Source organism: Physeter macrocephalus, chromosome 14, assembly GCF_002837175.3.
Source record: "Physeter macrocephalus isolate SW-GA chromosome 14, ASM283717v5, whole genome shotgun sequence".
In the NCBI taxonomy this organism is placed as follows: Eukaryota; Metazoa; Chordata; class Mammalia; order Artiodactyla; family Physeteridae; genus Physeter; species Physeter macrocephalus.
This window is the reverse complement of record NC_041227.1, coordinates 21,170,576-21,185,630: the sequence shown is the minus strand read 5'-3', so window position 1 is coordinate 21,185,630 and position 15,055 is coordinate 21,170,576. Positions and strand designations below refer to the sequence as shown.

The 15,055-nt window shown below is 40.8% G+C and overlaps 1 protein-coding gene across 3 annotated transcripts in view; it reads right to left on the bottom strand.

The window, feature by feature from the left end:
• Positions 1–15,055, bottom strand: part of SAMHD1 (SAM and HD domain containing deoxynucleoside triphosphate triphosphohydrolase 1) — a 67,506-nt gene that overhangs the window by 5,213 nt on the left and 47,238 nt on the right. For all 3 annotated transcript variants that reach the window (XM_007116777.4, XM_007116779.3, XM_007116778.4), the window contains 4 exons: positions 8,421–8,560; positions 7,541–7,636; positions 2,206–2,310; positions 1,499–1,636 (listed from right to left, as the gene is read on the bottom strand). In XM_007116777.4, the coding sequence (XP_007116839.1) occupies positions 1,499–1,636; positions 2,206–2,310; positions 7,541–7,636; positions 8,421–8,560 (479 nt within the window). The remainder of the gene's footprint in view (positions 1–1,498; positions 1,637–2,205; positions 2,311–7,540; positions 7,637–8,420; positions 8,561–15,055) is intronic.

Here is a 15,055-nt window from a genome sequence, read left to right as displayed (position 1 = left end):
CCGGTTCCCCTGCATCGGCAGGCGGACGCGCAACCACTGCGCCACCAGGGAAGCCCTGTTTGTAGATTTTTTGATGATGGCCATTCTGACCAGTGTGAGGTGATACCTCATTGTAGTTTTGATTTGCATTTCTCTAACGATTAGTGATGTTGAGCATCCTTTCATGTGTTTGTTGGCAATCTGTATATCTTCTCTGGAGAAATGTCTATTTAGGTCTTCTGCCCATTTTTGGATTGGGTTGTTTTGTTTTTTTTTGATATTGAGCTGCGTGAGCTGCTTGTATATTTTGGAATTCAGCACCACCAAACCAGCTCTACAACAAATGCTAAAGGAACCTCTCTAAGGCTTTTCTGACAGCTCTCCCAAAGCTCTGAGTCCTAACAGACTCACCTGTGTCCCTCCCTCTGGCATCTGACAAAGAGCCGATGTACTGGGCTACTCTTTCACATCTCACCTTTGGTTTTTGTTTCCTTCAGCACCCAACACATGGGGGCGGGGGTGGGAAGCAGCTAAGGTGTTGTGAGAGACAGCACTAGGCCAGGAAGCAGAACTCTGTTTCCCACCTTCCTGCCAATCATACTCATTCAGTCAACAAATATCAACTGGTCACATTCTCTGTGCCAGGCACCCACCATGTGCAGGTCAATAAGGGACAATTTCAACAACATTCTCTATGGGATTGGCAACTAGAGAATTTAAATAGGTTACAGGTTTGGGAATGCTGAGTTTGAAATAAGTTAGAAAACTTATTATCAGTTATATGTGGCCTTAAATAAGTTAAAACTCAGCTTTGGTAACCTTCTCTTCAAGATGAGGACACACTATCTCACCCCCCAGGGTCACTGGGAGGACTGGGTGAGACAAGTGGTGAGAACATTGTCAAGCACTATTCACATGTTCACCATATTAAACTTTTATTATTAGGACAATAGTGATAAACAGAGCACCCGCTCACAATTGCTGTAGGAAGAAACTGCTGGTGGACGCAGGTTCAGGCATTTTAAAAGGAAAGCTTAGTGTGGAAAAACCTTTTTTTCCCAAACCAAAACCAAGTGACATTTACTTATGTATTTACTTTAAACTTTTTATTTCATATTGGAGCATAATTGATTAACAATGTTGTGTTAGTTTCAGGTGCACAGCAAAGTGATTCAGTTATATATATATACACATGTATCTATTCTTTTTCAAATTCTTTTCCCACTTAAGTTATTACATAATATCGAGCAGAGTTCCCTGTGCCATACAAGGTCCTTGTTATCCGTTTTAAATATAGCAGTGTGGACATGTCAATCCGAAACTCCCCAACTATTCCTCCCCCATACCGTTCCCCCCAGTAACCGTAAGTTCATTCTCTAAGTCTGTGAGTCTGTTTCTGTTTTGTAATTAAGTTCATCAAATGACTATATTTAAGTGAGAACTCTTCAGAGGGATGTAAGGATTGCTTGTGTTTCTTTACTTAAAAATCTGTGCAACGTATGTGAACAACGTCACCCACCTGCGGCTTGGTGAAGTCATTGATTAAACACCAGTGAACGAAATGCTGGTGTGCAGCATGCAGACTCCTTTTATCCGTCTTCTTACAATAAACTCGAATCAGCTGCTCAGCAAATACCTCTGGCAAAAACTGTGACACCTTTTTAAAGAAGGAACAGTTTCACTGTCACCTTGAATTCACACACTGAAGAGAGATCAGCTGTTCCTAAGCTCCATGCTTGACGTTATATTAAAAGCACCATGTTGTTTTGCTATTTTATCCCAATGATAATCCAGAGAAAAGAATTCAAGGCAGCTGTCATATTGCAAAATGTCCCGCAATTTTATGTCCATTAATAAAAGATGAAAGGTTTGTATGATATAATTACATGAAGACTACAGACTCCCACACAGAAGATATGCAAATATGCACATTTCACTTGGATGACTTCAACCATATGACACTCCATTCCCACCAGACTTATAAGCTAGCCTCTAAACCAAAAAACAGAGCTTTCTTCTGTGTTCAGCAAACAGGAAAAACTGGCTCTTAAGATGGTCTAGGCTACACAGAATCAGGTGTACCTTAATTTTAAAGATATGCTTCTGCTTCTTTTTTTTTTTTTTAACGGTACACATTGACTTCAGGACTCAACCTGAAAGTAAAATGCAATTTACTGTAAAGATCCAAATGCCACTGTAGTATATTTGTTTTACCTATGTAGTTACCTGATTTTTAGTAATCATGATTGCCTGGCTGGGCTCACTCTTACAATAGAAGCGAACATGATCAATAGGATTCTTGTCGTCCATCCCATAATCCATGTTGATAACCTTAATACAAGCAATAAATAAGTGATCGTGTACATAATAGCAATGAGAGTTCAATTCAGGGTTGTGGGGCATCACAGGAAACGAAGCAGAGCTCTCTGGAGGTTGAGAAGTAGGAGGCCTGGTAGGGTGGCTCATAGCAGAATAAAAGTAGCTCTGGTGCATGACCCATAGGGAATTGGTCTTTGAAATCTGGGTGGGGTGGGAGGGGTATCTGTGCTTTCAACATAAGTAGGGTATAACGTCAATACCTACTATGTGATAGACACGTGGCAGGCACTGTTGTGTAGAGATACAAGGACCCTTGATAAAATCCCAGCCCCCGTAGACCACATGGCCTGGACTGAGGTAGAACAAATAATTTAAAAAGTAGCTATTGGGAATTCCCTGGTGGTCCAGTAGTTAGGACTTGGTGCTCTCACTGCCAGGGGCCCTGATTCCATCCCTGGTCAGGGAACTAAGATCCTGCAAGCTGTACAGCCTGGCCAAAAAAAAAGTAATTATCTAACCCCATTTGTTATAAGAGCTACCAAGGAAAAGCAAATGGTACTGCAAACTTTGTAACCTGGGAACCTAGCAGTCTGGGACTCCTAGGCAATGACTGGAAATGTTTTCCTGGGAAAGTGACTTTACTAATAAGTGAGCAGGAATTAACCAGGCCTAGGTAGGAAAGAAAAGAATTCCAGGCAGAAGAAACGGCTCTGAAGCAGAGAGGACTGAAACTTGTCTGCTGGTTTTAGTAACACTGAAGTCATTGGTGACCTTAGTGAGAATGGCTTTAATACAGGCAGACCTCCGAGATATTGCAGTACATGCAAAGTGCAATAAAATGACTTGCAATAAAATGAAATATAGCTGTATAGTGGTGGTGACAGAGAAAAGGTTCAGAAGTAGATGAGAAGGGACTTCCCTGGCAGTCCGATGGTTAAGACTCTGCGCAGGGGGCACGGGTTCGACCCCTGTTCGGGGAACGAAGATCCCGAAAGCCACGTGGCGTGGCCAAAACAAACAAAAACCAAAGCAAAACAAAAAAAGAAGTAGACGAGAAATGAGAGAGAAGACAACTTTTGGAAGTTTGGCTGTTAAGAGAGGCAAGAGGGGAGAATATGAAGCAGACCGGGGTACCCAGGAAAGGTAAGGGGACACAACTTTTCAATGTGTTTAACCCTGAAGAAGAGAAGATGGGTAAAGAGGAGTGCAGGGTTTGTTATTTTCTTAAGATGAAAGTCTGTTTAACTGCTGATGGGAAAGTCAAAGAGAGAGAGGAGAGAACGCATACTGTGTGGTTCCGCGGACGTTCTGAGACAAATTGCTCTCTGGCTGCACTGCCCAATGGGGTAACCACTGGCCATGTGTGGATTTTTACATGTCAAATCATTAACATTAAATATAAGAATAAAATTAGTTCTTCAACTGCAGCAGCCACATTTCAGTGCTCAATAGACATGTGTGGCTAGTCACTACTGAAATGGACAGCACAGATACAGACCATTTCCATCACCACAGGAAGTTCTACTGGACAGCCCTGGCCTGGAACACAATTAGAAGGGTTACCCTTAGCCTTCTGATAGGAAGAGAGACACTTCCCCACTGTACCAGAGTGAAGTCTGAACACAGCTGCACATGGAGGCAGGCTTGCTTATTTGACGAGGTAGGTGGAGAGTTCCAGGGCTGGAGATTTGGGAGGAGTGAAGATGGTTTGAAATAGTCACTATGGAGACTAGGAGAATTGCACTAAGCTTGCCAGAAAGTCCAGAGGGCCCACCTAGGGTTGCTGACCATGAACTGTCATTCAGCATTTTGCGAGGGAGTTGAGGGTAATTGCAGAAAATGACTGAATTAATGGAAACACGATCTAAGTTAGATTGGAAGAGAAATAAAGATAGAAGATCACTAAAAAGCTGGAAGAAAGTCAGGAGACAGTAAACTGGAGGTCCCGATGAGCTAGGAACAAGCAAGTAAGGAAGAAAGGGGTTTATGGACAGAGATGGGATGCTTCAGTTAGTGAGTTTTAGAGGGAGGGCATTTTCAAATGTTGATAAGGTTCAGAGTGTAATCTGCTGAGCATGTTGGCTGAGGTGGAGGGGATAAGGTCACTGAGGATGAGGATAAGGAGGTCAGAGTTGGCGCCATGTGGACTGTGAAGCCACTAAAGATGATGGCAGGAACTGGAGTGGAGTGGAAGGCTCTACACCATGCCAAAATCTTCAACCAAGAGGACAGGAGATGGTTTAAGGATGTCAGTCTCAGAGGAACAGGGATCTTGCATGGGGTCTTGAAGTGGTACTAGGGAACAAGAGGACTGATGAACAGGAAGGTCTCCTGACCCTGAGGAATGTGCTTTTCCTGAAAGAGCTGCAGGGGAATCAGGCTCTCAGGGGACAGCCAGGCTGCAACAAAGGCAAAAAGATAGTCAGAGAAGAGGCTAAAGATAGAGGGGAGTTAGTTAATTACGGAGTGGAAATTCCAAAGGGCTCCACGGACAGGTTTGGGACAAGGGAAGAGATTGGAAGTGAAGTAAGGGGAAGAAATAGAGTAATGTGGCGATGACGGTACAGAAAAGAACAGATGATAAGAGGGCCTTATCCTGTGAGTGGTGACTGAAGAAAACCGGTATATGAGCTTTGCTGGCTATGCTGCCAGTGGCCTGTGAGACAAGGGTGGACATCTGAGATTCAGCCATGGTCCAGAAGTGACACCAGGGGTCTGCAGTACACGGCCAGCCCTCCCACTCTGCATGGTCTACTGGCTTTGACAGCTGCATTCCTTTATCTGTGAGGGAGAATTGCTCAGTCCTCCCCACGATCCCAGGGCTGGTGCTGTCACAGGTCTCTCTCCTGGGTGTTGTTTCATAAGGGAGGGACCTGATGCAGCACTGACATTTTACTCATCGTGGTAAGGCATGAACACTAATCAAATTTTCAACAATTTAAGTGCCACTACCTCTTCGGTATTTATTCCCTTGGCTTTAGAATAGTAATAAAACGCAATCCCTATTTTCTTCATAATGCATAACTGTAAATTCCTCCTTAAGGCAGATTTGATAAAACAGTTATTTTCCAGAAGGGCAATGTTATAGAGATCCCATTTTTTTTTGGGGGGGGTGGTTAGGCGGGCCTCTCACTGTCGTGGCCTCTCCCGTTGCAGAGCGCAGGCTCCGGACGCACAGGCTTAGCGGCCATGGTTCACGGGCCCAGCCGCTCCGCGGCATGTGGGATCCTCCCTCCCGGACCGGGGCACGAACCCGTGTCCCCTGCATCGGCAGGCGGACTCTCAACCACTGCGCCACCAGGGATTCCCCCAGAGATCCCATTCTTAACCAAGGACTCAAGAGTAAAAAAGTAGCTACAGACCAACAACAATGAATCTTTAATTCTAAATAGTAAATTATGTTTTATAGCCCATTACATAATCATAAAAGTTACTACATACAGTCCCCAAAGGGGCCATGTATGGTAAGATGCACCACGTAAATATATTACACTGTCAAGCTAAAACTAGATGCTAATTCATGATAAGACATTTAATTAGCAATTTTATTGCTTTCTCAGAATACAGATGGGCTTTACCTATCTTAAAATGGAAAGAGTTTCAGATTATGAAACTCTCGTACCATACTCACTGTAAAAAAAAAAAAAAAAAAAAAAAAAAAAAAATCACCTGTAATTCCACCACTCAGGTAGAAACAATATTAACATTTTACTATTAATATATCCAAAATTTTTTCAATATGTTCACTGTACACACACACATTTAAATGTAATGTATATACTTTAAAGAAACAAAAAGAAAATCATTCTGTATGTACTTTTTTCACTTATTATAAACATCTTTCGATGTTAAAAACAACTTTTAATATTTGCATTATTCCACTGAATTTCCTATTGAGAGACATATATAGGGACTTCCCTGGTGATCCAGTGCTTAAGACTCCATGCTTTCAATGCAAGGGGTGCGGGTTCGATCCCTGGTTGGGGAACTAAGATCCCACATGCCGCGTGGCATGGCCAAAAAAAAAGACATACACATTTTTCCCCTAATTTCACACTATAATAAAGCCACAATAAATATATTTGTGCTTTTTTTGAAAAACTGATCACCTCCTTTGGACAAATCCCCAGAATGAAACAGCTAGGTCAGTTAAAATTGACCCTAGTTTGGTCTCTTGTATCAATTTACACTCTCCCATTTTCACATACCTTTATTATCACAAAATCTTATAAAAATTTTTTATCTTATATGTCTGATAATCAAAAAACTCGTTGCATCAATTTGCCTATAGGTTAACAAGAAAGTTAAACTCCTTTCATGTCTATTGGCCATGTGTATGTCATCTTCTCCTATGCATGGCAGCCACTTGAAGTACCTCTGATCCTCTATCCATTGGGAGATGGGGAGGTGGGGGACTGACTAGGAGTAATGCCTGCACTGAGGGCAAGGGCAGACACGTGGGAGCCCAGGGATAACATTCTGGAGAGTGAAGCCTTTCAGAGCCTCAGGAAGTCAGGATGTGAGATCCCTTTATTCTGGTGGAACCTCATCGAATGAAACAGGAAACTGCAGCCTGATCTGCAGATCTGAGGCACTTTAACACGCAGTCAAGCGAATAGAGAGAGGGTCCAAGGGCAGTTCATTCACTGTGTCCCTTGGCAAAGAATGGCTATGGAGAGACTGCCTTTTGCCCAAAGATGCGTCAGCAAGAGAATAACAAATGAGAGGCTTATGGAAAAAATACACAGAGAACACTGTCCTGAGATTTCAGAGGAGTAGAACTCTTAGAAGAATTTCTTAGAGGAAACAGAAGAAAATGTGAGAAAGCCATTTGGCATTCTCATTAGGATACAAGAAGACACTACATCCTCTATGAAAATAGGAGTCAAAAAGTCTTAACTTTTTCGTTTGTGTGTGTGTGTGCAATTAAAATATTATTGGTATGTATTACTTTTTTGATCAAGAAAACATTCAAAAATCACTACATACAATGTTCTATTAATGACATGACAACTACATAAAAATATTTACAGTATTGACATAAAAATGTCAAAGAAGGTTTTAAAACTGCTTAATGTTAGTTTTCTTCTGTGATATCACAGGTAATTCTCTTTCTTCCATCTTTCTGTATTTTCCAAATTTTCTATAATGAACATGTACTACTGTTATAATGGTGGGGGGGTAGTGGTGCTTTATTTTAAATAAATTCTTTGCTTAGTATGTTCTTGGACTAACTACTTACATCCACTATGAAATCTTCAGCCTTCAGTTCAGGTTCTAGCACCATGTCACTGGGTTTAGCACTGGCGACCCCTTTTGGAAGGTTTTCGTAGTTTTCCTAGAAAAGACAAGGCTCCTCATGTTAGAACTCCAGTTCTTCATTCTACAGTGTTTGTCACGAAGAGGTTCCCTCTCTAAAAACAGCAATTTACCAAAAAAAGTGGGTAGAGATTTCCCTAACAAATATATGGCTTCTGCCTATGCCATCTTTTAATCAAATCACAATAGTGCGATTTTCATAACAGAATTTCACATTGAAAAAAATGTGGCATTAACGTATTAGTAAAACAAGAAGTAAAGTGTGACCCAAGGAAGTATCATGAGGCAGGGTGTGGTTATCAGTGTGGCTTTTGTTATGGGCTTTCTGGCAAAGAGAAAACCCTTCAACAAGCAGGAGAGATAACCGATAACTGAACTAAAGACGGCAAGCAAGCACCATCTGCGAGAACCTGATAATCTGCGAAAGAAGGAAGTAGTTAAAGCAGGTCCTTAGAGTGTCAAAGAAGCTCATGCAGATACCTGATTTTGAGGCCCCTTTTTCTTACATTCATTTTCTTGCCTTTGGATCTAGACAAAATTTGAGGCCCCCCTCTCACTTCTGAAATGAGAGAGTAAAGGTTTTGGAATAAATGAGAGTTGGCTTTGAATCCTGGCTCACTAACTGTGCTTCCATAGGCTAATTATTTAATCTCTCCCAAGCCTCAGTTTCTTCATCTGCAGGGCAGGCCTCAGAAGACTGATGTGAAGATTAAATGAGAACATGTAAAGGGCTTAGAATACAGTCATGCTATTGTGATGGGCTAATGGTTTCCTCTTGGGGGTCAGAGGACCTTGCAACTTACCCTTTTAATCTTTTTTTGTCCCACAGGCTGAGTCTCACCCACAAACTTGTATAGATTACGGCATTCAATTTTCTTTAAAATAGCTCGTGCAGCATCCAATTTGGGATCAGCAGAGTATAAAATCTCCAGAAAAATGTTATCTGTCAATTTGATGAAATTTCAGTTATATTAAAATGAAAAAACAAGATTTTATTAGACTCATACATTGCTGTATGACTCATACATCATCTGAAATGATTTCAAGCAGTTTACAAATGTAGGTACACTATGATTATAACAATATGAAAAAAAATTTTTAAGCCTGAAGTGAAAAAACCTTTGTAAAAGTGTTGCAGTCAATGTCTCAGATTTGCTTGAAGGTAATCTAATGAGTGGGAAAGGGGAGAGATGAGACAAGACTGCACTGGAGTTGATGACTTGAGACTGGGTTTTAGGTACAAAGGGGTGTACAAAGGGGCGTATTAATTTATTGTTATGTCGGTTTTTAAAAAATATTTATTTATTTTTATTTATTTGGCTGTGCCAGGTCTTAGTTGCAGCATGCAGGCTATTAGTTGAGACATGCGGGATCTAGTTCCCTGACCAGGGATGGAACCCAGGCCCCCGGCATTGGGAGCTCAGAGTCTTAACCACTGGACCACCAGGGAAGTCCCTATATTATGATTTTTTTTTAAAGAGAATGATACTTAAGGATTACAAAATTATGTCTGAGATCTGCTTCAAAATGGCCCAGGGTCTGATGGGGTGAAGGGATGAAGCAAAATTGTCATGCGTTGATAATTGCTGCAGCTAAGTGATGAGGCTAAGTGATGTAAATTTCCTTAATAATAAATTTTAAGGGAATTCCCTGGCAGTCCAGTGGTTAGGACTCTGTGCTTTCACGGCCAGGGCCTGGGTTTGATCCCTGGTCGGGGAACTAAGATCCCGCAAGCCTCGCAGTACGGCCAAAAAAAAGAAAAAAAAAAAGTTTTTAAAAGTTTCATTCCATGATGATAGAAGGTAGTTTATTTTCCTTCTTTCTTTTTCTTCCAACTTTTTATTTTGGAAATTTCAAAATAAAATACCCTTCACTGAAATTTATCCACTGTTAACATTTTCCCACATATGCGAACACTCTCTCCATGTGTGTGCACACATAAATTTTTAAGGAAACATTTGAAAATTACAGACATCAACACCTTTCACTCCTAAATACTTCAGCATGTACCTCCCAAGAACAAGAACGTCTCCCAACATAACCGCAATCATGCCAAGAAATTTAATACTGATATGAAAATATCTGACATACAATCTATATTTGAATTTGCTTAATTGTTCCAATAATGCAATTTACGAATTTTTGTTGCTGTTTAGAGAAACCAATCAAGTATTATGGATGACATTAGTTATTGTGTTTTATAGTCTCCTCCCATCTAGAACTAGGATAATTTCCCTGACTTCTTTCATGATGTTGACATTTTAGAAAAGTTCAGGCAGTCATTATGTAAAATGTCCCAGACTTTGAACTTATTCGACTGCTTCTTCACCATTAGATTCAAGGAAAACACTGTTGTCGAGAACACTGTATAAGTGTTACAACATCTAAGAACACTATATAAGAGCTTGGCTCAGTGCATCACATCACAAGTCACATAATGAGCTTTGTTATATTTACGGGTTATGTTAAGTTCCAACAGTTGGTTAAAGCAATAACCACCACCCCGTCCCAAATTTCTCTGTTATAAATGTATCTTTCCCTTTGTAATTAACAATCTGCAGGGTAATATTTTGAGAGAGTCTGACTACCCCAATAAGTTGTCAACCAATGGTTTAGCATTCATCGATAATCCTTGATTGAATCAATCACCGCATTTTGCAAAGTGAGTTTTATTAAAATGCCTTTTCTTGGCAAAATAAAATATTAGTAGTCTATGTCATTCACGTCACCCACAAGTATACGTACCAATCCACGGTTAACACATTCCTCACCCTCTCAGTGATGCTGTCTACAAACCCATCTCTCCATCTTTAGTTTTCATTATTTCTTTACACATTATGTGCAAAGTTTGAAAAACAGAACAATTTTATTTTAACATAAACAAGACCAGGGGTGGGATGAACTGGGAGACTGGGATTGACATATACACACTAATACATATAAAATAGATAACTAATGAGAACCTGCTGTACAGCACAGGGAATTCCACTTCGTTGTACAGTAGAGACTAACAACACTGTAAAACAACTCTACCCCAATAAAAAACAACAGCAACAACAACAACAAAAAAAACAAGACCACGCTTTTCTTATCCATGCTTTTATCTACCCTATTCCCAGGTGAATTAAAGAAATGCTTTTCCCCATGACAGAATCTCACTTCCTGAAGGCCTGTCTAATCCCTGAGGTTCATCTCAAAAGGCACCTGATTGTGAAACCTTCCCTAATTCTTCCACCAGAGATGTAATTCCTCTTTGAACCCCATGGAACTCAGCTGATACTCTTCTTATGCCTTTCATCTTATTCTACCAGGTACAGGTTTTGGGGTGGACTTATATTTTCATATCTGTTGGCTAAATGGGTAAAAGAAGGATTATTGGATCACAGGATACATATATGTTTAAAAGAAAATGCTCAACTTTTCCCAACTGGCTGTACCACCTGCATTCCCAACAGCCATGTATGAGAGTTCTATTTGTTCTACGTACATGTTTTCAGAAGAGTCATGTACAAAAGTAAACTGCTTGTCTATTAAATTTAATGACTAAAAAATCACTAAAATAGTGTAAACAACATTCAACTTGGGAGTCAGAAGAGTTGGTTTGAGTTCAGCTTTGCCATTTTTTAGGATAAGTTGCTTTCCCTCATTTGGCCTGTTTCCTCATTTGAGGGGTTTTAAGCAGATCATCTCTAAGGTTCTTTTGAATTTAACATTCTAAGACCTCAATTTAATTAAGGGATTTGGGGGTAGGGTCTTGCAGGGGAAGGGAGGAAAGGGGTAAGGTCCACCTATTGCTTAGGAATATTGAGGGATAAAGACCAAGGTTTAGCATTGGTATTTGCTAAATGTATTAGCATTTAGAAAATGGTTACCTAAGACAGTGGTCATAACATTTGCAATGCTTAAGATAGCTACATCCAGATAAGCTGAAACATCCATTAGAAATAGGAATTTAGGAAGCAGAGAGAACAGATAAAGAAACAACATATTCATACGACAGACTGCTACTCAGCAATAAAAAGGAATGAACTACCAGTACATGCAATCTGGATAAATCTGAAATACATAATGCTGAGTGAAAGAAACCTTACACAGAAGAATACATATGGTATGATTCCATTGATATAAAAGTCTAGCACAGGCAAATAGTGATTGCTTCTCGGGGTGAGGTAGGGACAGGAATTGACTGGGACAGGGCATGAGGGAATTTTCTAAGGAGAAGATAAGGTTCTGTGTCCTGCATTTGTTTAGCAAATGTTACACTTACAATTTTTACATTTATACAAATTGCATGTACCTTTTACATCAAAAGAAAAAAATCTATAAACAATTAGTGAACTTTAGTTAATCTGTATGCTGAAGGAGTTCGGGTAAAGTATACTGATGTCTGAAATTTACTTTAAAATGCATCAAACTTTAGATAGATTAATAAATGGATAGAGGGATGGTAGGTAATAAATATGTGATAAAGCAAGTCCAGTAAATGCTAGAATTTAGGTGGTGAGTATACAGGTTTTTTTTTTTTTTTTTAATTTATTTTTGTGGTACGTGGGCCTCTCACTGTTGCGGCCTCTCCCATTGCGGAGCACAGGCTCCGGACGCGCAGGCGCAGCGGCCATGGCTCACGGGCCCAGCCGCTCCGCCGCATGTGGGATCCTCCCGGACCGGGGCGCGAACCCGTGTGCCCTGCATCGGCAGGCGGATTCTCAACCACTGCGCCACCAGGGAAGCCCGAGTATACAGGTTTTAACTGTAAAATTCTTTCAACATTGCTGTATGTTTTCAACACTTACCCCCCAAATGTGAAAAAACATTCTAAAAAATTTGAAAATAAGAAGTGGAGATTTGGGACTGCCCTGGTGGCACAGTGGATAAGACTCTGAGCTCCCAGTGAAGGGGTCCTGGGTTCGATCCCTGGTCAGGGAACAAGATCCCACATGCATGCTGCAAATAAGAAGCCCGCCTGCCACAACTAAGACCTGGTGCAACCAAATAAATAAATAAATAAATAAATAAAAGCAAATTGATTTAAAAAAAGAAGTGGAGATTTTTAAAATAAAGATAAGGTGAGTTGCTTTTGGAAATGCAGCAAAAGTAAGGAAGGCTCTCACATGGTCCTATTGCTTCAAGGTCATGTAGTTAAGAACATTAAGGATTATATGACTGCTCAGAATAATATGCAAGAAAAGTACAATGATCCCTGTCTCAAATGATGAAAGCTGGAAAGGCTATATGCTTGTTCTCCCATACTCTGGCAGATAAAGCCCAAAAATGTAACCTAATTTCTTGTCTAGGATTTTTGACATTGTTACAACATCCAAGTATGTGATCAGTGAACTCATCTCACCAAATGGGGTAAAAACCAGTTTGGGCGTTCTAGAACTTTCATGGTGAGCAAGAGCTATGTAGAGTCATGAGCACTTAAGACCTCATAAAATGTATGAGATTTTAATGGTTTGTCAGTTAACCCCAAAGTGTATAAAATGCAGAATTCATTTCTTTTCACCAAAAGATAATTTAAATGTAATATAATGTTACAGGATGAATGGTTGGGACAGGTCTCTGAGGAAAACTGAAGATGATTTTTTAAAACACAGCATCACTTGCTTCATTATGAGCAAAAGTTAAAAATAAATATCCAGGGAGGCGCCTTCAAGACGGCAGAGGAATAAGATGTGGAGATCACCTTCCTCCCCACAAATACATCTAAACTACATCTACATGTGGAACAACTCCTACAGTACACCTACTGAACGCTGGCAGAAGACCTCAGATTTCCCAAAAGGCAAGAAACTCCCCACATACCTGGCTGTTTGGCTGACAGGGTCTGGTGCTCTGGCTGGGTGTCAGGCCTGAGCCTCTGAGGTGGGAGAGCCAAGTTCAGGACATTGGTCCAGCAGAGACCTCCTGGCCCCACGTAATATCAAACGGTGAAACGTCTCCCAGAGATCTCCATCTCAACACTAAGACCCAGCTCCACCCAACGACCAGCAAGCTACAGTGATGGACACCCTATGCCAAACAACTAATAAGACAGGAACACAACCCCACCCATTAGCAGAGAGGCTGCCTAAAATCATAATAAGGTCACAGACACCCCAGAACACACCACTGGGCGCGGTCCTGCCCACCAGAAAGACAAGATCCGGCCTCATCCACCAGAACACCGGCACCAGTCCACTCCACGAGGAAGCCTACATAACCCACTGAACAAACCTTACCCACTGGGAGCAGACACCAAAAAAACGGGAACTACGAACCTGCAGCCTGTGAAAAGGAGACCCCAAACACAGTAAGTTAAGCAAAATGAGAAGACAGAGAAATACACAGCAGATGAAGGAGCAAGGTAAAAACCCACCAGACCAAATAAATGAAGAGGAAATAGGCAGTCTACCTGAAAAAGAATTCAGAGTAATGATAGTACAGATGATCCAAGATCTTGGAAATAGAATGGAGAAAATACAAGAAACGTTTAACAAGGTCTTAAAAGAACTAAAGAGTAAACAAACAATGACGAACAACACAATAAATGAAATAAAAAATTCTCTGGAAGGAATCAATACCAGAATAACTGAGGCAGAAGAACAGATAAGTGACCTGGAAGATAAAATAGTGGCAATAAGTACCACAGAGCAGAATAAATAAAAAAGAATGGGGCTTCTCTGGTGGCGCAGTGGTTGAGAGTCCGCCTGCTGATGCAGGGGATATGGGTTCATGCCCCGGTCCAGGAGGATCCCACATGCCGCGGAGTGGCTAGGCCCGTGAGCCATGGCTGCTGAGCCAGCGGGTCCAGAGCCTGTGCTCCGCGATGGGAGAGGCCACAACGGTGAGAGGCCCGTGTACAGCCAAAAAAAAAAAATAAAGAATGAAGAATCTCAGAGACCTCTGGGACAACATTAAATGCACCACCATTCAAATTATAGGGGTCCCAGAAGAAGAAGAGAAACAGAAAGGGAATGAGAATATATTTGAAGAGATTATAGTTGAAAACTTCCCTAATAAGGGTAAGCAAATAGTCAGTCAAGTCCAGGAAGTGCAGAGTCCCATACAGGATAAATCCAAGGAGAAACACGTCAATACACATATTAATCAAATGATAAAAAATTAAATACAAAGAAAAAATATTAAAAGCAGCAAAGGAAAAGCAACACATAACATACAAGGGAATCCCCATAAAGTCAACAACTGATCTTTCAGCAGAAACTCTGCAAGCCAGAAGGGAGTCAGGCCATATTTAAAGTGATGAAAGGGAAAAACCTACAACCAAGATTACTCTACCCAGCAAGGTTCTCATTTGGATTCAATGGAGAAATTAAAACCTTTACAGACAAGCAAGAGCTAAGAGAATTCAGCACCACCAAACCAGCTTTACAACAAATGCTAAAGGAACTTCCCTAGGCAGGAAACACAAGAGAAGGAAAACACCTACAATAACAAA